Source organism: Rousettus aegyptiacus, unplaced genomic scaffold (genome assembly GCF_014176215.1).
Source record: "Rousettus aegyptiacus isolate mRouAeg1 unplaced genomic scaffold, mRouAeg1.p scaffold_m13_p_2, whole genome shotgun sequence".
NCBI classification, from domain to species: Eukaryota; Metazoa; Chordata; class Mammalia; order Chiroptera; family Pteropodidae; genus Rousettus; species Rousettus aegyptiacus.
This window is the reverse complement of record NW_023416295.1, coordinates 151,404,972-151,432,223: the sequence shown is the minus strand read 5'-3', so window position 1 is coordinate 151,432,223 and position 27,252 is coordinate 151,404,972. Positions and strand designations below refer to the sequence as shown.

Below are 27,252 nucleotides of genomic sequence, written 5' to 3'. Positions count from 1 at the left end.
ACTAAACAAATATTAGGTTTTTTTTTTCTTTTTGTTTCAATAACAAATCAGCAAAAACGAGTTTATAGTAACTCATTTAAAACTTGGATGCTGCCTAAGACTAGTTAGGTCCTATTCCTGTCATTTATAACCAGGGTGGCTACAAAGGATTAGCTTCAAGGTCCAACGCTTGTGCTGAACATACAGGCCTGCATCAGAAATGCCTTGATAACGATTCCTGAACATTTTGGACTCTTGTTTTCAAATCAAGGGTATACAAGAGAAGGTAGTACAAAGAGAAAACGATGAGGTTGTGATAGGGACAAGGATCTCTTAGGCAGCCCTCACCTCCATCTTTCATTTCATTTCCCCATCTTCCTCCCTCACGGCTCCCACACCATGATCATGTCAGAGTGGGTCATCCCTGACCTGTCTGCTTGTCTCCTTCCTTTCCTTGTTTCTTCTCACTTTCTTTTTTTCCTTCCATCCTTTCCTCCTTTTCTCTTTCCTTGCTTCCATAAATATTCATTTAATGATTACAATGCGCAAGGCTCTGTGCTGGCCCTGGAAATGTGGACATGAATATAGAATATGGGCTCTGAAGAAATTATGCACGGGGTGCCAGGGAAGCTCAAAGGAGAAACAGCTTACTCAGCCTGAAGGTTAGCAAATATTTCTAAGAGGAGTTCTTGTGATGTCTTTTGTTAGCATGGAAAGCACTGGGCAAAATGTATTAAAAAGCAATAAAAATGCTCATACCAAGGGTGAGTTTTTCGATAATGGCAGGATGAAGAAATTGGATGACTTCTCCCACGAAAATAATAAACACTCTATAAAATTATTTACAACAACTTATGGTAGGTACTAGAAAAAAAACTAAAGGCAGGGAGAAACTGAACACTGGTAGTATTAATTAAGAATATGAGTATGGGGTTTCCTTGCTTAAATGCACTTCTTACTCCCTATCCCCAACTCTGGTGGTGGAAAACTGTAGCCATAATGACTTGAGATGGCAGATGTCAGAGTTCAGTGCTGCAGAACAGCTGAGTATTTAAGGGGGCAATTTTTGGAAGCAAAAAAGAACCGCAGAAGAGCAGCAATCCAAATTCTGAACATAAATTTCCAATTCCCTGGCTGACCACTAACCATGCAAAAGTGTGAGAGATGCCAGGGAGCTCAGAGTAAAGGCAGAAAGAAGCGAGAAATTTACCCTTGTAAGACCTTTGTAATTGTTCTTGGTGAGATATATGAGTTTGCTGCAACTTTAACAGAGGGTGTTTCCCAGCTTATATATAGCTCGGACCACTCAGTCTGTCAAAGGGCAAAATTCAGAGATGGAAGAACAGATGGAAATTTAGAAGGAACCTTGGAAACAAGCACACCACAAAGAGAGTTAACTCTAAAACTTGAGTTAAGCTCTGCCAAAATCCTTGGCTATCTACTAAACTATGCAGATGCAAGGGCAGTCTCCAGGGGGCCAGGTTGAGAAAGAAGCGGCTAAAAGCAGAAAAACAAACAAAAACAACAACAACAAAAAAAAAAACTGAGCAAAGACATTGGCTATTGCATGAGAGATATATTTTGAAGTCTGAGTACCAGCAAAGTAATTGCCTACTATAACAAAACACCAATAATTCTCAGAAAAATAAATTCTACAGTCACTATAATGTACTAATCTTCGATATCCAATTTTCAACCAAAAAGCATTGAACATTAAAAAAAAAAAAAAAAAAAAAGGACCCTAGGAAAATGTGACCCACACTAAAAAAAAAAAGTCCCTGGAAACTGTCTCCAAGTAGGCTAAGATGTTGGATTTAGCTGACAAAGACTTCAACTTCAAATCACTTATAAAAATAAAGTATAGTATTAAAAGCTACCAGAAGGAATATTAACAGAAAAATAGAAACTCAAGAGCGAAATGGAAATTCTAGACCTGAAAATAACTGAAATAATTGAAATAAAAATTTTACTGGATGGATTCAATAGCAAGTTTAAGATGGCAGAAGAATCAGTAAACTTGAAATAGATCAAGGAAAATTATCCAATTTGAAGACTAGAGAGAAAAAAAATACTGAAGAAAAATGAACAAAGCCCCCAAGACCTGTGGAATGAGATTAAGCATTCTGGCATATAAGTAATTGGAATCCCAGAGAGACAGAATAAAGGGATGGAAAAAATATTTGAAGCTGCTAAAAAAAATTCTTAAATTTGATGAAAAACATTAATTTACAGATCTAACAACTCAATAAATCCAAAAATAGAATAAATACAAAGAAAACCAGAGCTGGTGTATCACAAAGCCAAAGATAAAATATACCTACACATAATATATATACAGAAGGTCTGACTTATAATGATTTGACTTACAATTTTTCAACTTTACGATGGCGTGAAAGTAATATGCATTCAGTAGAAACCATACTTCAACATTTGAATTTCGATCTCCTCCCATGTGATATGTGATACGATGTGTCAACATAATTTTAGCTCAGTGCTGCAAATGTTCTTCGGGCCCAGTGTGCTTTCAGCTGTGTATGTTAGTGGTGAACACCATTCTGTCTTTCACTTTCAGTACAGTATTCAATAAGTTACATGAAATATTCAACACTTTATTATAAAATAGACTTTGTGTTAGGTGATTTTGTCCAACTGTAAGCTAATATAAGCGTTCTGAGCACGTTGAAGGTATGCTAGGCTAAGCTAGGTTTGGTAGGTTAGGTATATTAAATGCATTTTCGACTTACGATATTTTCAATTTACAATGAGTTTATTGAGAAGTAACCCCATCCTAGGCTGAAAAGTATGTGTATAATTTTTTCTCCTGCATTCAGATTTTTATCTTTGGCTTTGTAATATGCTAGCTCTGATTTTCTTTGTATTTATTCTATTTGGAGTTTGTTGAGTTTATCTATATTCATTATATATATAATGTCATCTTAAATTCTCTAAAAGACATCTATGTTGAATAAAAGGTATGACACCATGTGGCGGGTTTATAACATAGTTGTAACATACGACAACAATAGCACAAGGAATGGGAGGCACTAAATGGGACTATTACCATGGCGAGATTCCTATCGTTTTTTATCAGATATAAAAGATTTAATTTATGTAAATTTTGATGAGTTAAAGATGTACATTACAATTTTTACTGCAACCACTATAAGACAAAGCAAAGAAATGTAACTAGAAAGCCAAGTGGGGTACTAACATATGAGTTATTTTGTTAGAATACTAACATAAAAGAAGACTGGGGAAAAAAGAACAGAGAAACAAAACAAAGATGATATAAAAAAAACAGATAGCAAAGTAGCAGACCTAAATTCACATATATAAATACTAACATTAAATGTGAATGGACCAAATGCTCCCATCAAAAGTCAGAGCTCAGCAGGCTTGATTAAAAAAAAAAAGTCTCAATTTTTTGTTGTCTGCAGAGACATACAGTAAAAATAAAGACACAAATAGGTTCGAAGTAAATGGATAGAAAAAGTACAAGGTGCAAACAGCAAGCATAAGAAAACTGGAGTGGCTTTATTAATGTAAGACATTAAAGGTTTTAAGAGGTTTACTAGAGACAGAGGCATTTCATAATGATAACAGTTTCAATATAATAGGACTACATAATAATTATAAAAATATAAATGCTTAATGACAGTAGTATAGTTGGAAGTATAAATATTCTTCTCTTAGTAATTAATAAAACAAGTAGATAGAAAAATCAACCAGGATATAGAAGATTTGAACCACATTATCGACTAACTTAGACTGATTGAAATTTATAGAATGCTATACTCAGAAATATAAGAATTCACATTCCTTCTTACTGTCTGAATCATTCACTAAGATAGATCTCATGCTGAGCCATAAAACAGGCATTAAGAAAGTTTACAAAAATTTGAAATTATACAGTTTTGTGATCACTATAGAATTAAAATTAAAGAAAAACAAAGATATCTGGAAAGTCTTCAAATTTCTGGAAACTAAACAATACACTTCTAAATAAGTCACAGTTTAAAAAAATCATGTGAGAAATTAGAAACCATTCTAAATTGAATGAAAATGAAAACAAAACATACCGAAAATTATCAGATGCATTAAAGGAGAGATGAGGGAGTTATAGTTTTACTTTTGTATAGTAGAAAAGAAAAAAGATTAAAATCAATTATGTAAGATTTTTAAAGAAGCTAGGAAAAAAGCTGATAAGATGCAAAATAAATAGAAGAAAGAAAATGATAAAGAATGGAAATCAATGAGGAAAAAAATAGACATACAATAGGAAACAAAACAAGGAAAATGAAATCTGGTTATTGAAAAATATCAATAAAATTTATATACTTCTAGCTAGACTGAGCAAGAAAAAAGACACAGTATCATACATGGTTAAAGAAACTTAACTACAGATCCTGAAGAATTGAAAGGTTAATTAAAATGGTATAAATAACTATCAATAAGCATAACTTTAAAAAAATGGACACATTCCGTGAAAGGCACAAATTTTCAAAACTGACTCAAGAGTTAGAAAATCTGGATAGTCCTATAGCAATAAAAGCAACTAAATTAATAATTTAAAACTTTCCCAACAAATAAAACTCCATGTCTAAAGGATTTGATCAATGAATAATTACATGAAACATTTAAGAAGAAAAATCATACCAGTCCTACAAAAACTTTTTCAGGAAACAAAAGGAAAAAAAATCCCACTCTCAGATTATAAGAACAAGGTTACCCTGATACAAAAACTGTTATAAGAAAAGAAAACCACAGATTAATATCTTTAATGAATACTGGGGGGGGGGGGAATTATTAACTATTAGTATGTTGAACAACAAAAATTTTTTTTTAATAATGACAATATGAAGATTATCCAGGAATGCCAAGTTGGTTTAACATCTGCATATCAATCAATGGAACACCATATTAATAAACAAGAAAAATTATATAATCACTTTAGTAGACATGGAGAAAGAATTTCACAAAATACAACACTCATTCATGATAAAAACATTAAGCAAAGTAGGAAGAACAGGGATCTTCTTTAACCTTATAAAGAATATCTATAAAAATCCTACAACAAACATACCTAATAGTGAAAGACTGGATACCTTGCCCTTAAGATTAGGAACTAGGCAAGGAAGGATTATTATGCCCTTCTAGTCTACATTGTCCTTGAGGTCTTATCCAGTGCAATCCAGTAGAAAAACAAAGATATACAAGGGAAGAAAGAAGTGAAATTGTCTTTATGCAGAGATGGCATGATTATCCATATAGGAAAATCCCAAGAAATCTACAGAAAAGCTATTAGAACTGATAAATAAATTTAGAAAGGTCTCAGGACAAAAAGTAAATATATAGATAAGTCATATTTCTATATTGTGGTGGTTTTTATATTTCCACGAAGTTTTTGACTGGGGGTGATCATAATGTGCTTCTCATGAATAGAATGGTGGAAGTGACAGTGTATGACTTCTGAGACTAGGTCATAATAGGCATCGCTGTTTCTGTTTTGTTCTTTTGGATCACTTGGTCTGGGGAAAGCTGGGCACATCCTCACGAGGATGCTCAAGCAGTCCTGTGGAGAGGTCTAAGTGGTGGGGATCAAATTTTCCAGCACCACCTTGTCAGCCATGTAAGTGAGTCAACTTGGAAGTGTATCTTCCAGCTTCGGTTGAGCTGCCACAGAGTTCAGCCCCTCAGTCTTTGAATCTTCCAGCTGGAGCCCCAGATATAGTGAAGTAGAGACAAGCTATCTGCACTGTGCCCTATCTAAATTCCTGATCCACAGAAACTATGAGATACTAAATGATATTTTTTTTCAGTTTTGGGGTGACATGTAGCTATAAGTAACTAATGCATATACACAACAAAAAAAAAAAGAGAAAAGGGCTAAAGATCAATTCTGATTATAAAAGCATCAAACGTTATTTAGGATTCAAATGAATTAAAGGTATGTAAGACCCATATACTTAAAACTGCAAAACATCGCTCAAATTAAAGATCCAAATAAATAGAGATACTATATTCATGGATTGGAAGACTCGGTATTAATGATGTTGATTTTCTCTGAATTGATTTAAAGATGCCATGTAATTGAAATCAGTAGACCTTTGTGCTGAGGTCTTCATACTGGTGGTCTTGGCTACCTTTTCAGTGCTGTCATCTCCTGTGGGATTTTTCTCCATGTCTTACTTCCTTGGGTCTTGACTTGCATAGCCAAAATTGACACTTGGCTGTGTACAATATCCTGGGGTAGGGCTAGTGTAGGTCTTCTATCTTCCTCGGACTTCTCAGTTGTTAGGTAAAACAGACATGGCTATTCAAAGCTTGTGTGGGGGATGGAAAGCTCCTAGAACAAGGGTATCAGGATTACATTCCTTAGAGTTTTTAGAGCCTCAGGCAAGTATATTTTTTCAGAGCCCACGCCTATACAAAAAATTTGATTAAGCAATATATTCCAAAATTCATGGGCCCATAGTGATTTATTAATGGACATTTAGAACAATGGGTAGAGAAAAATACTAATGCATTTGTCTATTATTCAATCAGTGCATGTAAAGATTCCTTAAAGTGTCCAAGTACCATCTCTTTGTATTCTTTATTATGAAATACATTGTTTCTGGATAATTTTATATCTCCCACCATGAGAAAAAGGCAGCAACACTGTTATTACTACAAAGCTACGACTCTTTGTAACCTGTTTATACCAAAACAGCATAGATTTCTTTCTTTGCCTCTGCAGTTCCCTAACACCATTTACTTAATGACTCTGTAATATCTATTGTGCCGCCAGTGAATTCTGGCTGCTAATGACTCTCTCAAAGATCATTACTGTGATTTGCTAATGATGACCACAAATGCAAGTCTTACCCAGAGTGTTAAGAAAAATGTGAATCATAATTCATTTTATGCTCATTAAAGTTTGATTCAGAATTTTATAGCATAGGCATAGATCAGTACATTTTCAAATTGTGTTTTCTCTTGGACTCCTTAGGCTGTAATCCTTGCATTCCTGGAATGTGATCTCCTTTTACATCCCCACCCTTCACACACCCCGACTAATGGGCAAGCCTGTGGGCAGAGCCAGAAGAGCAGTCCCAATTGCACAGGGAATATTAATGCAGCGTAAGACTGACCTGTGAGAGTGGGAAGCCAACTCATTAACTGGAGGCATGAGATATGTTGAAAGGCCCATTGGTGCTGTGGAGCTAGGTTCTCAAAAGCCCCTGTCGGGGCCAGGCCCAGCTCTCCCCAGAAGATTGCAGCAGGATGAGGTGACTGCTGCCAGCGCCAGCGCAGAGTACACAGAGTAAAAGTTCATTTGTCACCTCCCCTGCTGCCTTTGGGTGCTGTAGAAGGAGGGTGGGACTGCAATGAGAACACAAGGGAATGCAGGGGCCCGCATACTTGCTTAAACCCAAGAGCAAGCGTGACCTTTGGCAGCTTAGAGCCCTGAATATATGCTATGTCTGACATGAGAGTAATCTGAACTCATCATGTCACCAACATTCTGTCAGCTCGATCATGTAAAAAATACACTTTGAGGGCCAGCAGGAAGGGTCTAACTTAAAAGGACTACCTCATAGGCTCGAGTCCCAGAGCTCCACATGGCACCTTGCTGAACTTGCCTGGGGGTGTGGGTAGAGAAAAAAAAACTCCCCAAAAAGGGAGATACAGGGACCAGGACCCACATGGGTACCTGTCTGAGCTTGGCCCCACTTGGATGGCTCTGCTCTGCTGGCTGGTCTTGGGCATTGGAAAGATATTTAGAAAATTTTTTATAGTGTCCAGATACATATAAGACACAGACCAGAGCCAGGATGCACCAGTATTTTCAGTGTGGCTGGTCTCTGCTGGAGGGGCACTAAGGAAATTTTGAGGAAGGGACGTCAAAGCTGGAACTTCACGCACCTGGGCGTAAGAGTGGCATTAAGTTATCAGCACCTGTTATACTTTTGGTATACTTTAGACTTACTCGGGACATTTTATGTTAGCATCTTCAGATAATTTCTCCAAAGGTAAAGGAAATTCCTATTCTGTTTTTTAAAAACAGACTAAAAAGGCTGAACCTATTAAGCTACCAAATCACTTAAATCCTTTCTAGATGAAGATGGGGGTGGTTATATTAATTTACTTCCTTAACCACCTCTTTTTGTTTTCTTATGAAGTCAGTTGGGGCTTTGATGAACTCGGAGCATGGGACTGGTTTAGATAAGCCTGGGTGTGCTGGAGACAGTAAATCCCTTTGTAATATTGATGAGTGTGTTGTGAAGGAGTGCTACTACTGTTCCTTCAATTCTCCTATGCTGGGGTGCAATTGGGAGTGCTCTTCTGGCAATTCCTATTAGGTCAGCATCCTTCAAGGAGTCCAGCTAGGACAACAGAAGCACGTAGAAAGTCATGACATGCTATAGTAATTCAGCAGTCGTTTTTGACATTTTCTTTTCTTCTTGAAGATGGATATTAATCTCCCACCTACACATTGATTGACCATCTACAAAACATTGTGTGATTTGAGTCACCCGGATTATTGTATCAGCCTTCTAAATGTTCTGTGACAGCCTCTTTTGTCCTCCTTTCATGGGCCAGATAATTCTAAAATGCAAATCTCTATTAGTGCCTCTACCATTTGTCACTTTAAAGGTCTTGAATTGCTCTTCACTTCTCTCTGGCCTTCTCCATACTTTCTCTTGCCTACAGGCCTTTTTTTACACATGCCGATTGTCCCACTCCATTATCCCCAATGGCCTGGCTAATTTATACTTGTCTAATTTATACTTGAGATAGCTTTTTCTTAGAAGCTCTCTCAACATCCCCGAACTAATCTTTTGTATTATTAGGCAAATCGTACTTTATTATCATTGCTTTTCATTTGTCTCTATTTTTCACCAGCACGCAAATTTTATTCAAGTAGAAATTGTATCTGTCCTACTCTCCATTGAAAATACTTTGCCTAGCACAATTTAACAGAAACTTGTTGATGAATGAATAAATTAAATAATGTTTACAACTTTATGAAGTAAGCCTTATATTAATCTCATTCTACAAATAAGAAAACGGGCTCACTGAAGTAAAATAGTTGGACTTCATATGCTCAGTAACATTTTAGCAACCGTCCAAGCTCTCTACCTTTTTCCTTTTTGGAAAGCTCAAAAAAAAAAAAAAAAAAAAAAAAAAAAAAAGGTCACCGTGTCTTGACACTTTATTTCGAGTTTCTCATGTTCTCATGGCAATCATCTTGGTGGTCAGACTTTGGCAGGAAGGTCAAAATGCATTGTAAAAATATGGATAGGTGCATGTGATCTTTGGAATTAACCATTTCTTTAGTATGATGGTATCTGTACCATTCCAGTTATCATCATCTTTAGCATGAGCCTCAGCCAAATCACAAATGTTTCGTGACTTGATCTTTCTGTTCTGACCCAGCAATTTTGAATATCCTTGTTTATATCATGAAGAACCTCCAGGTCCTGCCCTCTTCAATACAAAACTAACAGCACACTTCTAATCCACCCAGTAACCATGGAATTCCTCCACCAAAGGAAAACAAACAAGCCATCCAGTTTGTTCTGGGATCAACAGCTCCCATGGCATGATGTTCATGACAAAACTTAGTTCCGTGTCTATTGGATAAATCCAATGTTGCAGATCCCTTAATCAAACAATCCTTTGTAATACATAAGATTCTGCATATATTTCTTATATTCTGTTAAGTTCAAAGCTGTCTGGTTAGAGAAAACATAAATTACATTGCTCCACCAGCACCTGTTAAAACACTTCGATGTTAAAAAAAAAAAAAAATCCTTTGTTTTCTCTCAGTTTAATTCCTTTAAAAATCTCTATTATCTATGTATCTATGTATTCTGGAAGGATATATATGCAAGTGTTAACAGAATCATAAGTTTCATAAGAAATCCCTCATGCCCTTTACCATCATTACCCTTAGGATGCAGAACTGTTTAGACCTTGGAAGAATACCATTATGCAGAGATTTCAAAGCAGTGCAGGTAACATCTGAACATGGCATTTAATTTCAAGTAAGAAGAGGAAGAACATTTGACGGGTCTCAGTATCTTGCCGTCCTTAAATTTCGGTGTACAAGAACACAAAAGAATCGAAATAGAGAGCAAGAAATCCGTCATTCAATACTAAAAGAGTTAAGCAAACTACGACAAAGATGAAATCAAAGTAGTCTCAAAGGAAGGATCAGGTCACAAGGACAGAAAAATATCTAGTTATGTCTCTGGTCAGAATTCCTGATAGAATGGTGTTAATACCATCAGGAGCAATAAGGCGATAACATTCTGACAATGGCAGATAAATATGACAGGTGGTTGGTATAACTATCCTGTAAGTTACAGGTATGTAATTAAACATCAAAAATGACTACATCGCATCCTCCTTTGACTCTTAAATGTTCAGCAAGAATTTTCCCCTTGCCTTTGCTCATGATGTTCCCTGAGGAGTTTGCAAACCTGAGATTGAGGGGGCCATTCCACTCAGCAGACATGTTTTCTTGGGTTTACACAATGGGTTTTGTTTTTGAAATCCACATTTCTTTCTTGAGAAGTTGGAGAATCTGACAACACTGATCTTCACATTGCAGAGTGACAACAGTCAGTGGGAGCTGAGCAGTTGGCCACCTTCCAATGGGTCATGCGTTTGCTACAGTTGTTTCCACTTCTACTTTCCTATATCAGCCCCCTTCATTCATTTATATCATTTGCCTGTCTCCTTCAGGCATAGCAGTTTGCACCTCCTACTCTGCAGACTGTCCTTCCCACCCATCTCTACCTATCCAAATCCTATTCATCATTCATGGTTCATCTCAAATGTCACCCCCTTTTCTCCCCAACAATCAGGTGTATGTATGTTCTCCCTCTTTTGAATATTCACAGCATTTCTTACACTTCTTTTGTAGCATACAAAAAAAAAATCAAGGAAGACCCTGTTTTTAAAGTTAAATAATTAGGTTGGTTTTTTGTTTATTTGTTTGTATCCAGTAACAACATTATTTTTATCTGTATTCTACTTACCTTGTTAGTGGAACATTTATGAGCTTACACATTCATTCATCCATTCATTAAGCAAAAATTTATTAAGTACTAGGTGCCACACACTAGGTTAGGTGCTGTACATACTGCAATGAATAAGGGAAACAGAGACAGGCCCTCAAGGAGACACAGAGAGCAGGATCTGTCTTGCTCATCTTTGCTTCCATAGCAGAGCATAAGAAAGTGCCTTGAACTTAATAAATACTCAGTTGGCATCTATTGGAGTAAATTTTTGGCAGCTTTATTAACTTAATTTATGTCATATTTTTAAAAAGAATTAGAGCTACTATTTCTTCAAAAAGCAGCCTGAAAATCAAATTTCATTAATGTATACTAACTACTAAACATTTCTCCCATTCCAGTTACTCCGAATCACCAAGGTTTTATCCTGAAATAGTACTCAGAGTAATCAGATGTCCCTCTAAATTTATTTACCTGGGTAACTGCTGAAAGAGAGGCGACTACAGCTGGTATCTTTATCGACGATGTTGAAGTCCCAGTGTTTATATATCCTGAGCATGGCTGCATACGTGTACCAGCTTGAGTGAGCAAAATAGATGTTCTCAAACCCAGGAAGAACCTATAGCCAGAATCATAGTAATGACGCAGAGGTATATAGATAACCGACTGTAAGTGAAGTAACTGTACAGAGATTATGTCAATTCAGGTCTCTATTTCTATATTTATTACCAGAAAATTAACCTTTGATGTGCACGAAACAGAGTGACTCTGTCCTAGCATCCAAAATAGAAGGTTCTGGAAAGTGGGAGTAGCAGGTACATACAGCTTGGGAAGAATGGTGGTAGAAACGGACGCGTAACATTGTGTACATCCAATTCCCTTCATCAGTTCCTTCCAGTTCTTAATGTCTATGTAGAGGAACTAAAGCTGATCGATGGCAATAGCCAGGGGTGAGAGGCTGCCATACTTGGGAGACATGTAGAAAAATTCCATGCGGACTAAAATAAGAAAAAACAGAAAGGCTGCTGTGTGTCTCACCTTAATAAGAGCAGAGCAGTGTCCCATGTCCCATCTCTTAAAAACCTTCAAGCTGGAGTTTTTGAGGGGAGAAAGTGAGGGAATCAGATCCAACAGATCTCCCACGGCATTCAGGAACTGAATCTGGAACAGTGTCATAGGCTGGGAAAGGACAGAGATGGCACTGATTTGTGACAGTCAGATGTCATTTTCTGTTCCTCTGGTTACACATCCATTAAATCATTCCTTTGTGAAGGGCCCCTAATGTAACAGAAGCACTAGGTTTTATTGCAACTTATAAAGTAATTTTATTACATTATAGTTATGAGCTATTTTAGCATGTGTTGAGAGCCGCAGATTTGAGGAGAGTCTTCTAAGAAAGTAAAACAGTATTTTTTTTTTTTTAATTCCTCTATAGCAGGTTTTCTCAGTCTTGGCGCTAATGTTTTTTTGGGCCAAATAATTCTTTCTTGTTGGGGACTGTGCATTGTAGGATGTTTAGTACCAGCCCTGGCCTCTACTCACTAATCAGGAGCACCAACCAAAAATGTCTCCGGGCATTGACAAATAGCTTCTGGAGGGAAATCACCCCTAGTTGAGACTCACTGCTCTACAGCAAAAACATTCAACTAAGACGCTTTCGATTTGGATTGCGTGCTTAACCTCAGACTAACCGACTTGACGGGATTAACCCAGGAGCACTTATCAGACTTGAACTTCATATGAACTTTGTGCTAACTAGACAGTACTGCTCCCACAAGAGCCAAACCACCAGAGCAGCCAGGGGCTGGGCATCCACATACAAACCATTTTTCAGACAGAGGTGGGGAGAGGACAGACAAAAAAGACATTTTAACAAAAAACAAGCAAGCGAACAAACAAACAAAAAGAGCCCTAATTATTTAACTTTAAAAACAGTGTCTTCATTGATTTTTAATATTGGAAATCTTGATATCCAACATATTTACTTATTTCTTTTATTTCGCTATATCTATCAAACTCTATCAAATTTCAAAATAACAATACTAATATTATTAAGATCACTGAATATAATTTAAGGTTATTTAATTTTTAAAAATCTTTTTATGATTCTCCTTGTCCTTAGGATCTGGCCCACTAAGGATATGCAGCAGTAACTGTGTTTTAAGGTCACCAGCAATAACTGTTCTCTGTGTGATTATGCCATGAACTTGATATACGGTTAGATATTTTTGTGTAAGTTTGTTTTCAGATTTCAGAGACTGTGTTTCTTCTTTGCGATTAAATTTTGTTTTATAGTTATGGATAGCATTTACCTGGTTTTAAAGTCAAGTATATAAAGCAGAGAAATGTAGCTTTCATCTCTGTGGCCTCTACTCTCTTTTCTTCTCTCTTTTATAAGTAATCATTTTTTAGTTTTGGGTTTATTCTTTCATTGTTATTTCTACTTGAAAAGATAAGCAAATCCATCCATCCATCCATCCATTCATCCATTCATCCATCCATCCATCCATCCATCCATCCATCCATCCATCCATCTATATCTATCTATCTATCTATCTATCTATCTATCTATCTATCTATCTACCTACCTACCTATCATCTATCATTACCATCTCCCTCCATTTCTTATGTATAGGTAGCACACAATATACACTAATCTTTATTTTTTACAGTTAATAACAGATCCTGAAGGTCACTTTATAACAGTATATTGAGAACTATCACATTCCTGTCCGCAGCTATATCCTTTATGCATCTAGTCTTCTATGTATTTGGCTGTTTTCAGTTTTTGCTATTACAAATTATTTACAATTAACAGGCTTGTAATTTTGCCAGTGAACTTTAGTGTTAGTGCTGGAAGTGGGTCAAAGGGTAAACAAGTATGTGACTTTGGTACTGAGTGCCAAAATTCCTCTCTATAGTGGGCATACCAGTTTGCATTCTCACTGGTATTTTAAGCAAGTGTCTTTTCTCTCCACAGCCTTGCCAACAGAGTATGCTTTAACATTTTGGAATTTTTGCCAAATTGATAAGTGAGGAAGTATTTCTCAGTATGGTTTTAGTTTGTATTTCTAATCTTATGAGCCAGGCTGAGTTCATATGAGTAAGAATTTTTTGCATCACTTTTCTAAGAACTGTCCATTGTATATTTTGTCCAACATATGTGTGTATGTTATATATATATATATATATATATATATATATATATATGAAGATAGATATATCTAGGAAACAAAATCACTATAATTTTTGGTAGTATATTAAATGGTACCTTTTAACCCTCAATGATTCACTAAAGCTTTCAAAACAAAATTACAATGCATGGGCATGTTTGTGTATATTGTGGAGGAAGGGAAGCATAGAATATGTATAGTTAGACATTTTGCTTTAAGAGTCATATCATCCAAAACACTAGCTTTATTAGGTTACTTAGATAACTAGTACATTCCTACCTGCTTCAGAGAACAGTATACTAAAAGAGATTGAGAAAAAACAGAAATAAGTAAGCTTGAATTTTGTGTCAGACAGTGAGTCAGGAGCTAGCAATATGATAAATAAGATAGTACTTGTGTGCAAGAAATTTATACTCTAGTCCTAATTTGATCTGCTTCTAAGCTGGAATGCAATTTTAAAAATTACCTTCAAAGAAATCCTGAGTAGCTTCTTAATCTTACCTTTGTCCCTATTAACGTAGCCCTGTTCATTGCTCCTACATACAGCCCATTCATCTGTGCCATAACATAGCCAGTATGTCTCCAAAATGGGTCATCCTTGTAAGATTTGATGTTATTATGTGCCCATTCGTCTTGCTTCCTGGAAGAGAAATTAGATTTGTACTGAAGGTCTCCATGGTTGCTCATTTAAAGCTAAATTAAACCCAGACATTTAGAGATTATATACTCAGATAATTACGATAGTATAATTTAAATTCTGGATCTTGGAACATTCTAATCACTTTGTAAGGCTATCAGGGCAAATCCGAAATGACTTTTAATTTCTCCCTGGGACTATGACTCTTCCTTTGTAGCTTCCTCCATGCTCTAGCTGGAACTGAAACACAGGTGCAATGTTTACCTACCTGTGATACTGAGACCTAAGAAAGTCAAGGATAGACTACTGTCCAAATGCGTTTTACATCAAGTCATAATGTCTCACTAAATCAGTAAGTATTCATTCATTAATATACTTTTGTAGGTAGAAGAGGTAAAAAACAACAGGAAAAAATAAGAACTCCTAAGGGCAAGATGTTTTGTATATGTTTATGTTTCTTTCAGGTAATTTTCATAGTTTATGGTTCATTTTACTTCAGTTGTTGCTAATAACTGCATCAACACCTCTGTCCTAGCATGCTTAACAAAAAAAAAAAATGTTTTTTTAATAGTCTTTTTATTTCATTTCTCTTCTTTTAGTTCTCTGCACTTCATAGGGGATGATCTGACATAACTGTACACTGAAAGCTATTTCTGATTTGTTCAGGCTATCCACAGATGCATTGCAGAATACAATGTTATTGTGTGAGATAAAGCTCAATGGTTTTTAAGTGATGCTGTGTAGAACTTTAGCATTTGATGAAGAGATTAATGTGTAATTTGGAGGGCTAAACTACGAGCTCTTCCATCCCCAAATTAATCACACAGTCCATCATTCTGCAAACATATAACATATTTTTTGAATACTGAGAATTTATTCGTCTTCAGGAAACTTTATCAAATGAAAATATTCTCAGAGGATGTTAAGAATTGTGGCTTTAGATAGGCGTTAACGCTCCAGCTAGGATCAGTCACCAGGCCTGTGAAAAGGAAACACCGTACAGAGGAAGGAAGACAGATCTCTGCAAGGGGAGGAGCCCCGGGGGAGCCTGAACTTTGCCTGCCTCCCAATGATGGTGTCTTCCTCCAGCTGTGCCAGCAATGGCCAACCTTAATCTCCAGAGAGGCCCAATTCAAGGGCATGTTGTCTGCCACTAGTTTTCATGCTATTACCAAAAGGCTGCTATACCTCACTACACACACAACTTCAGAGTCCTGCCAGAGAGACAGACAAAGAAATTGGTGAAGGAAAAATTGCTGTCCGAAATGACATTTTAGGCCCTATAGCCTTAGTAACAATGAGAAGAAAAAAGCTATTATACCTACTTCATAAACTCCTGCACTTTATCCACGATGGAAGGTTTCTTGATCAGCTGTGGGTAGAGGTTTGTGAAGTGGTCATACATGTGTCTGCAACGAAAGATCAAAATTGTTACATTTCTATTTTTCTCCTTGGATTTCTCCATCACAGTCAATTGTCCAATTTTTTGGCTAACCAAATGTCCCCTAATGCAAATCTTCCCTAGTATTTTTTAAAATAAATCAAATACAATTCAAAATTGGGAAAAACTTCCAATGCATAGAAAAGCATAGAATATAACAAACACCCAAGTATTCATTATATAACTTTATTAAATCACTCTATTTTGCCATATTTGCTTCATATATTTTTAAAGAGAAATAAACATTAGATAGAATTGAAGCCCCTATGTATACTTTCCCAACACTAATTCCTCTCCCTTCTCCCCAGAGGTAATGACAATCTTGAATCAATTACTCTCATGCGCTTGAATTTTTTACTTGAATTTATTACTCCCATGCTCCTTTTTAAGCCATCACTACATATACTTTTAACCATAAATAATGTATAGTATTATTTATCATGTTTCAGAGTGAAGTATAAATAAGATCATACTATCACTTTAACTTGTTTTGACATGACTTTTTTTTAAAGAAATATCTATGTTATCATCTTCAGCTTCAATTTCTTTCTTTCATCTACTGATAGTATTCCACAGTGGAACTATAACAATTCATGTTATGAATACCCATGATGGACATTAAACTGTTTTTTTTTCATTATCATAATGCATCTTCAAATATTGCTATAAATGTCTCTTTTTATATACTTGGATATTCTTCTATGATAATATATAAGATATAAAAGTAGAATTGCTATGAAAAGTATTCTATATACCTATAGTTACTACATGCTGCCAAAGAGTTCCCACAGTGATTGTTATCAATTGATATTCCCACCACCAACTACATGTTAAACTTCTTGTTCTGCAGCCTTACCTGGTATGTCAGACATTTTAATTTTCAACAGTTTGGTGGGTTTTGAATGGTTCTCATTGTTTTATTTTCCATTTCCCCCAGGATTATTGGCTATGTGGGATTCTTTATGTTATAACCTACTTTTAAAAAGTTAAGTGTGTCTCATATGCTATACAGTAAACATTTTTTATTGAGATATCATTGACATGTAACATTGTATAAATTTAAGGTGTATATGTTGATTTGATACATTCATATATTACAACATGACTACCACTGTAGTGTTAACTAATACCTCTAAGAGGTTACATAACTATTATTTCTTTTTTTGTGCTGAGAACAATTAAGATCTAGTCTTTTAACAACTTTGAAGTTTATAATATAATATTATTGATTATAGTCACTATACTGTGCCTTAGCTAGGCAGGACTTCTTTATCTATTAATTACAAGTTTGTACCTTAAAATAACATCTTCCAATTAAACAGTTTTTAATTGATGAAAATAACCCATTTACATTTATTGTATTTTTATATACTTGGGTTTATTTCTACAATCTTTTCTGTTTTCTGTTTACCATCCCTTTCTTTGTCCCCACTTCTTTTTGTTTTCTGTGTTTTGATAACATTTTCATTATCCTTCTTTTTACTTCTGCTGATTTGGAAGCTGTAAATTGTATTCCTATTCTTTCAGTGATTATTAAAATAAAAAATATAACTTCATATTCTTATAAATTCTAAATCTTATATTTCTCTTCTCCTTCAAACATAATACATATTTTAGCAAGTTTAACTATCCATTGATATCCGAATCACGTTATTTTTCAAAGATTTAGTTTTATTTTTTTAATTTAAAAAATATTTCTATTTTATTTATTTATTTATTTATTTATTTATTTATTTATTTATTTATTTATTTTTTAACTTTTACAACCAAATTTTATTAACCTCTTCGTTTAATGTAAGTCTATGTGTGGTAAAACATTTTATGTGTCTGAAAATGCCTTTTTACCCCTTGCTCTCAGATGATTTAAATGGTTATAAAATTCTAGTTATTTTTCCTTAGTACGTTAAAGATACTCTCCTTCTGGGTCTATTGCTGTTGATGAGAAGTATGCTGTAAGTCTAATTGAGATTCTTCTGTAGTCACTGTCTTTCCTTTCTGATAGCTTTTAAGATTATTCTCTTTATGCTCAATGTTCTGTAGTTTCACCCACTATGTTGTACCAATTTAATAGGCTGTGTCTTACAACTAAGGACTCATTTCTTTTTTTCAATTTTGAGGAATAGTCAACTATTATCCTGTCAACTATTGCTTTATCTGCAATTCTCTCTATTCTCATTTTCTGGGACTCCTAATGGAAATATGTTGGAGTTTCTCAAACTCCTCTATCTAATAACAACTCTCTCATTATTTTTACCCCTTTATCTCTTTGGGCAGCATATTATGAAATCACCCAATGCTAATTTCTGATTCAAAATTTGTACTCTGTGTGCCATCCAGGGTTTTCCCATTTACTGATAGTTTTGATAATTAATTTTCGTAATATTCGTTTATAATATTTTGAACAGTTTCTTTTTCAATATCTACATGTCTTATTCTTTTTTTTTTTAAGGTCTCTTTCAGTGATACCTTAGAGTGCCATAAGCATATTTAAAGTTTTGTTAAACCATTCTACAAAATTAATGGGGGGTACATCATGATATTATTGTTGATTTTGTTGACTTTTTATTAGCATTCCATTTGTGTATTTTAGAACATTGGTGTGCAGGTATTTCTAGTTATTAATTTGTTTCTTTTACCCCTCACACTCATTTTCCCTAAGTGGCTCCATCTGACTCCCCGTGAACCTAGGTCTTAGAATGGCTTTTGGGGGCTTCTTTCCTGTGGAATACTGCAACTGTATCTGTAATTGAACCAGTACATAGGATTTGATTCTTGGTTCCTCCCTTCTTTGTCCCCAAGTTCATGGTTTTCTATAAATCTGTAGGCTAGGATGCATATCAGCAGAGGTTATTCTGTGGCCACCTAGTTTACAAACAGTCAAAAGCAACAAAGTAACTTCAGCTTCCCAGCTTTAACTCAGCTGAGTCTCTCTATTCATTAACAGAGGTGACTCTCTGCCTGGTTCAGGCCAAGGGCCCAGCAGATCCACACTTCATTGCCTTTTTTTTTTTTTTTTTTTTCATTTTCTTGTTTAAAAGATGTTTAATTTTGTTTCAGAGTTCAGCTGTATTACTATGATGCTCTCTTTCCATATATTTTATCTATCATTTGCTGTAAGTTCAGGGCAAAGCCAGTCAAATCATGAGCTTTTGCACTCTCTGGACTGAGAGTTTTACCTGAAGTCCTACTTTTGCTTTTCATTTGATGCTGTTTCCTGACCTAGGAGGGTCAGCACTGTAAGCAGGAAGTGACTCAGATTCTGAGATTGGGAATCTGGTTCCCTGAACTTTGGAACTTTAGATATCTGTCACCTAGGGCAGCAGGTCCTAGAATAGCATTTCCTTTAACGTTGTTTTGTTATAAATGCAGCAGTAACTTAACTCTTGTTTATATCAATTACCCTGTGGTTAAAATTGGTTTCCTTAAAAGTCATTTCATTGCAGTTCCAAGAACCTATCAACAACATTAAGTGAGGAGGGCTTACTGTAGTTTCCAGAACTGAAACTGTTAAAATGAGAATAGAGTTTTATTGCCAGTTAGGTAAACAACATTAAAATCCTTTGCACACTTTCATTTCATGGTACTTTAGTTAAAAAAAACTGTCACTTCATGAGAGTTTTTCCTTCCAATTATTCATAAATATTTTTTAAAAAAATTGAATGACACATTTAACTTTTATTTACACATCTCTTATGCTGCTACATCCCTTCTACTATCTACTTGGCCACTTTTCCTTTCCCACCACCTCTAAAACTGAGGGAGACACAACAGTAAAGCCTAGGCAGGTATGTGGGTGACAAAGAAGGGACCCTCTGCCCTCACCCCACCCTTCAGGTGAATGAAATGTGGAAATTCCAGGTGAATTTGATGACTTGATTTAGTTTCTCATGGAGGGAACAACCCTGCACTTTCCCACCCCAAGGCTGTGTGGGGAAGGAGAATGGCTGTTTGGACTGTCTGGGCATGTGAGGCACATGTTTTCCTGTGTGTCCCTGGGGTAAAATAAGTGGACACTGGGAGCTGATGGGGCTAGATGACTTATATTTGTGGTGAATATTGCAACCTTGGGTGGCATTGATTAGGCCGCTGGAGTCCAGGGAACCCACAGAAGCCTCATCAGATGTCAGATGGAGCAAAACCCGAGTCAAAAACTAAATGAGATTGTTTCACTTTGGTAAATGCCAGGACAGCCACTGACTAAACATCTCCCCTCCCTCCAAGAAGCCTCAGTAATACTAATCCATTCTGGGGAAAAGTAGAACATTCTGAATTAACTCAGCGAAAACGATAAATTATTTTGTTCATATAGATAGAAATAAATATGGTAATATTTTCTAGCTGCCAAGATGAATGCGCTCTTAAAATTAAAATGATTTATATGAAAATGAAGTTCTATTTCTTGGGGGAAAAAATAATTTGTGGGCAATTGACTTACGATGCTTGCTCAGGTAAGGAAACAAATAAATTCATACTTTTACCCAAAGTCTCCATCACGGCACCCTGCCTAGTTCCATCCAGAATGCCAGGTCTCAGTTTTTTAGTCTATTTCAAAATAGGGCAGTATTTCTCAACCGGTGTGATTTTTCCCTCCAGGAAGCATTTGGCAATGTCTGGAGACATTTTTGGTCATCATACTAGGGTGTAAGATGCAACTGGCATCTAGTGGGTGTAGGCCAGGGATGCTGCCGGCTAGCCTACAATGCACAGGATAGCCCCATGAACAAGAAGACTTCAATCCAAAATGTCAATAACGCTCAGATTGGGAAACTCAAACAGCGAAACATTATTCTTGACTTGTGGGTGGTCACCGAGGATGCCCAAATAACAGAAAACAAGTTGGCGATATGGTACAGTTAACTGAGCTGGAATCATTGACATTTTTTCTTTTTCTTTCTTTTTTTATTTATTTTTTTAATCAAGACTAGATTTTTCAATTCTGACATTCAGAGCAGGGGAAGAGAAATTTCCACCTTCAGATCAGAAGGTGCCCCATTCAGTGGCCCTGAGAAATACAATCCACTTGCAGGCTCTTCAGGTTGAGGCCCTTCGCTGATCCCCGGGCCTGGGATCCTACCCTTCCATGTGGTAGGGTAATAAAGTATAATAGAAGTACAGGCTGTGGATTCTGAGTAAAGCCTGACTCCACTACCTTTAGGCTGTATGACCACAAGCAAGATTGCTAATTTCTCCACATTTCTGATTCTCATCAAACAGAGCTGATACTAGTATCTATGTCATGGATGTGTTAGATTTCGTTTCAGCAACTCCGGTGCATAAAATCGGTAGATTTCCTCCTACAGAGGCCAAGACTTTGCTCATCTTTACGTATCTCACACGCACTCATATGTGAGAATTATGAAGACACATGTATACTCACCTATTCCTGAACCTTTTTGTATTATTTTAATACCACATCATTTAGCACTTGTCCTCTGCTGTCTCCTACTGTTTTCTCATTTTTCTGACTTCCTGGGTCAGAGACCATATTGGGCTCCTTTAGTATTTTCCATAGTGATTAATCCGTTTGAATGTGTGTGTGCATGCATGCATAAGTAAACTCTGTAGCTAGATAATTTAGTTTCCAATCTTGGCTCCTGCCTACTAACTTTGTGACTTTCAGTTAGTTACTTGACTTTTCTGTGCCCGTTTTCACATCAATAATATGGGAGTAATAATAATACATACTTCGGTGTTGTGGATTAAATAATTTAACATATATAAAGTGCTTTGAACAGTATCTGGTACATTTTAAATACTATATGAGTGTTATATTAAGTACCGTCATCATTTTGTGGTTCATATTAAGTTTCAGGTAATTACTAGTTGATGGGTCATTTGATATTTTTGAGGGTTAGACTGTGTCTTACTTATCTTTGCTTTGTCCACAGCATACTCAGTTTCTAACACCAAAAGCGGCAGGGTGGGGTGTAGAGGAGATTCTTGATATATTTCTTGGCAGTAGGCCAAAGACAAAAAAAGGTGCCACCTTTGGCTACTTTCTCTACTTGTGCCATAATCTCGCTACAACCTCTTTTCATCATAGTTGCAGCAACAGTTGAGTCAATTAGTAACTTAAACAGAGTCCTGTGTGAAGAAGATGAGTCATATTTGAAGAATGTACTCAGGAACTAACTCTCCTCTCCACTTTTCTCCCTGCCCCAGATCCTGGCACAGGTAGCGTGACAAGTGTTTGCGGCACTGGATTGGTTCATTCTAACTGGAAAATTCCAGAGGTGGTCATGACAACGACTATGTCAGCAACACAAGAGTCAACTACTTTATTAACAACTAGAGCAGTCCAGGTCCCCGCACCCTCATCACCATTCTTTCCAGAAAGCTTTCATGACTCATTTTATCAAAAATCAATCTAGGACTATTTAGCAGCTTTAATATCATTAGTGAAACATTAGCGACTCTGAATTTGCAACTCTTAGGGAGCCACCCTATAGAGTTAAAAACAAAGGAAGAAACTCCATTTAGCCAAGGTTGTTAGACACTGTGCTGCATGGAAATATGTACCTCACATTCTAATTAATCTCTAATAGAATTGGAACAACAACAGGATTCAATTAAACCTAATAAGCGTGTAATTAAGTAACTGCTGGGGGCAGAAGCGCTGTGCCAGGTATCTGGGGTATATGAAGATGAATAAGATAGGGACCCTGCCCTCAAGGTAGTAACAGATGGTGTGGGGGAGAGATGGTGATCTCTCCAATGGGAATGGAATCAGGAAAAGCTCCATTAAGAAGATAGCGTCTGAGATGAGTCTAGGAGGCTGAGCAATATTTCAATAGGTGGAGATGGGAGAGGCAGCATCTGGTTCTCAGGAATCACGGCTCTAAGAGGTGCTAGGAAGGGGATGTGGGAGAGGCTGAAGGAGCATCACAGCACAGCTCAGCAGCCATCTGGAATGAAGGTTTGCATGGTAAGGTCAATATCTTGCAGTGAGTGACTCTTCAGGAGATGGTGGGGGACTGGAACAGTCGAAGAAGAGGGAGAAAAGAACAGACATGAGGAGGGGCAAGGCAGTAAGAGAGGCCTCTGAAAACATCTAGTGTTTACTCCAAGCTGTGGTCCAGCTGGATCTGCTGCTGCTGCAGAGGATGCAATAACCCTGCGGGAGCAGCACAGGTCAATGGTCTCGAGCTTCATGATAAAGTACAAAGGGCTGGGCCCAGGCCCAGGCTGTTATCTAGAGAGTGTTGTAAAAGTTCAAGGAAATAAATCACTCAAGACTTCAAAGGAAATTACAGAGGATTTAGGAAGATTTCTTTGTGTGTTTTCATTTGGTCTTGCGAGTATGTCATAGGTTGGAAAGGGCAAATGATATCTTCCAGGGCAATTAAACCAATCCGTGCAGCTGTGGTGCAGACTGCATCAGTCCTTGCTGGTGTCTTCAGTTTGGGAGCCACAATCCCATGAACGCTGTCAACATCCCCTTTGTTCTGTCTCCTTGCTGGACCTCTTGTCCCTGTGAGTCCAGCTTCTCAACTCCATTTGGCCTATCTTCTTCCCTCAAAATAATCTCTGGGGCTGAGAATGTGTATTAAGACCTCATCTCCTGGACCATATCAGAAGAGAAGAAAGAAAATTGATAGCCTCCTCCCTCTCTCCTCTCTTCCCCAACCCATTGTCAGGGGTCTTTTTAAAGCACGCTACGTCACATCCCATTATTCTGAACTTTGAGCTAGGTACGGAAGAGATCCTTTAAATGCATGTTGATTTGGAAACTCCCCTACTTATTTGATTTTTCAGTAGTGCACTTAGAATGACAGCCTCTGAGAAGTGGCTTGTGGGAAATGCCCTTCTAGAGATAATTTTGATTGTAATTCTTCCTTCTCTTCCTTTCCCTCCTTCCCTTCCATCTTCTTCCTTTCTGTCCTCTCTTCCTCTTCTTTCTGTTTCTCTTTTTCCTTCTCCTTCTTCCCTTTCAAATACTGACCTCTCTCTTCCTTCCAGCCCCTTCAGTTTTTTTTTTTTAATCAATCATCTTCTTGCTCACCAGCATCTCCTGCTCAAGGAATATCAAAGTCCCTGCAAAGCAGTGGTCCCTCAAACTCTTGGTACCATATATATGGGAAGCCCATCATTGAGCGGATGGGGAGAATCACCACAGTCATGCATACGATACGGACATGAAGAAAGAGGTTGTCTTTCAAATTCAAGAAAACTCTGAGCACTCTACTCTTGAAATAGAAAAGCCTTCCATTACTAATGTACAGCCCACATTTACCTTTTTAAACCTGTTACCCTCTGCTTGCTCATTCAGAGCCTCTGCTGGCTCATTGTGAATGCAACTTACTCATTTTAGAATCGGTGCCTTTTTTCAGTACTCTGTTCTGTTACCTTCTGCCAAGAATGACTTCCTCCCTCTTCCTGGCCAAGCCAAATGATTCTCATCTATCAAGTGCCAGACCCACAACTCACTCCTTGTACAAAGCCATCTTTGACTGTTCCAGCCTGATGGGTGCCTGCCTCTCAGACTCCTATGGCACTTATGAATAAAGCACTCTCTTCTGGTTGTTCTCTGCAGCAGAAATGCTGCCAAGAGTTTCCTAACTTTTCCTTAATGACCAATATGGACTAACATTACTAGATCTGTGTGTCCCTCACTCCTGATGATTCACGCATATGCTGCTGTTACCAGTCTCAGGGAAGGCAGACTCAGTTGCCAGACCCTCAATAGATCACAATATGCAGGAAGTTCTTTTGTTTGTTTTAATCTTAAAAGAATGACTTATGCATGTGGAAAGGACATGGCAAAAGCCAAAGTAAACAATAAAATAGTTACTGGGTGTCTTTTTTAAGGAATCAAATTTAAGTAATTTTTACTCTAAGATAGAAGTATTAAAGTCATGAATAGAATGGCTCCTTTTCCTGGGATTTTTTGGTAAATGGATAAAGGCACTCAAGGAAAGGTCAATGAGTAAGGGTGAAATGATGAAATCACTCCCAAAAGTGAGATGTTAAAACTTACATTTTTCCTCGGACATAAGAATATCGGAAGTGGCGCCTTTGCCAGGAGGCTTCTCCGTCACACTCCTCGGCTCTCTAGCAGCAACACGATATCCAAGGAAGACACGCTTGTCCTTATAACAGTCTCAGATCAGAGCTGCTGCCTTCGAATGGCAGAGCTTCCCTTAATAACCCATTATAAGTATATATCACCCATGAGTCCATCTATTTGTATTCGTAGAATTTCAGTTGAAATGATTTCTCCAAATTTGGAACTCGATTTAAATAATGCAATCAAATGAATATATACAAAAGTGGATAAATATTTGGAGTGAAAGATGAAAAGTTCAGATTTTTACATGTATAATACAGTCTTATTCGATTTATAAAGTTTTATATACCTCTGAGTGCATGAAGGAGACTTGTATGCTAGGGTATCAAAAATTTGGCATAAAAATAAAAACAGGAATTTCTTGTTTAAACTAAAAAAAGAGTAGTCGGAACCCGACAACTAATCATTCAACATGTGATATAATCTCCAAAATGCAGAAGCAGATTAAGATCAGCACTGCACTTACTATGACTAAGGCAGTTAGTTAACAGCACGAAATAAGGTTTGGTTAAACTGCACTCAACAATCTAGGTCAAAGAGTGAAAAAGAATGCCAACTCATCGAGACACTTTATATCAAAGGAAGGATGAGGTTTGATTCAATAGGTTGCAACTTTCTCTTAAAGAGCTTCTCTCTAAAAAGGATGGGTCCTGATTGCATTACAACTAACTACATTTTTGTTATTTTTATAAGACGAGAGAAGGACACAAGAATCAAGTAACAACAGAACTGGAAGGAACATTTACATTAAACTTAAAAATTTTCAATTTAAAATCTCTTTACCTACTTGAAAGTATTGCTTTAAGACTATTGCAAATAAAGGTCTTACATTTTATTTTTAATTAATCTTTGTTTTGTAGTTCTCAAAGAGTCATTCCACCTCTCATTTGCTTTCTACCAGTCAACAAACGACAATAAATGGCTTAGTTGTCCCTTAAAATAGTTTCAGGAAAAGGAAAGATTTAAAAAGGTAAGTGCCATGAGAATTGAAGAGTGCTAAATCAGGGGCTTTGTTCCTTCTAGGCAGGTACTAATTATAGGAACAAATGTAATTCTGTTTCCAATATATGAGAAGGACCTCAGCTACTAATGTACAATGCCAGGAAGACAAGAGCCATTGCTGGACAAAGAAAGAGACGTAGGTTGCCTGACAGTTCTCCACCATGACAGGGGTACTTACGGGGCAGTGAGGTAACCTTCCAAATATCCAGCCACATACATGATGATGTCATTGCTCAGGGTCTGAGAACCATACCCTGCTTTGATCTCAAGGATCCCCCAGCCTGTGGTGTTCACAGAGTTATTATAAAAGCCATAGGCATCCCCATTCTTGTCCAGTACATGTTTGACATTTACTGTCTTTTCAGAAGGCATCCAGTACGCAGTTGCATAGAAGACTTCTGGAGGAAAAAAAAAAAAAAGAAGGAAAGAAAATAATAATAGAATGTCATTTAACTGACGTGCTGATTCATTTTTTATTTTCCTGTGTAACCAACAATTCCAACCTATTTGCTTTTAAAGAGCGCCATTAGAATTGGGAAACCTGCCCTAAATTAGTCTTTGTTGCAAGTGGGGAAAATGCAGAGCCTTTGATCAAGGGAAATGAGGCTATGGCAAGAAGAACAAGTCAAGGGTAGGGCATCATAAAGGTGAGTCTAAGAGCTCCATCCTTAGAGATGGGATTCTGTGCATGGCCAGAGCTGGTGCCCTTGCTCACCTCTTCCTTCAACCAAAGACAAAGTTCACGTTCCATTTTTTTCAGCAGTTGGGCCGAAGCATAAACATTCTTTGGCTCCTTATCCTATCTTTCTTGCTTAATTCTTCACATGTGACATGAGAATCTTATTTTGCAGGGGGAAAAAAAAAAAGAAACTATCACCCATGACCCCCTCAAGTTCTTGGTAATTTTGTAAATTTATCCTCACAAATATTGTACCTGAGTC

General features: G+C 36.8%; 1 protein-coding gene across 1 annotated transcript in view; it reads right to left on the bottom strand.

Annotated features, from left to right (window-relative positions):
- PLBD1 (phospholipase B domain containing 1) overlaps positions 1 to 27,252 on the bottom strand; it is a 49,842-nt gene that overhangs the window by 13,429 nt on the left and 9,161 nt on the right. The window contains exons 2-6 of the mRNA XM_016140540.2: positions 26,490 to 26,709; positions 16,127 to 16,210; positions 14,666 to 14,804; positions 12,030 to 12,170; positions 11,466 to 11,610 (exon numbers count right to left, since the gene is read on the bottom strand). Of these exons, the coding sequence (XP_015996026.2) occupies positions 11,466 to 11,610; positions 12,030 to 12,170; positions 14,666 to 14,804; positions 16,127 to 16,210; positions 26,490 to 26,709 (729 nt within the window). The remainder of the gene's footprint in view (positions 1 to 11,465; positions 11,611 to 12,029; positions 12,171 to 14,665; positions 14,805 to 16,126; positions 16,211 to 26,489; positions 26,710 to 27,252) is intronic.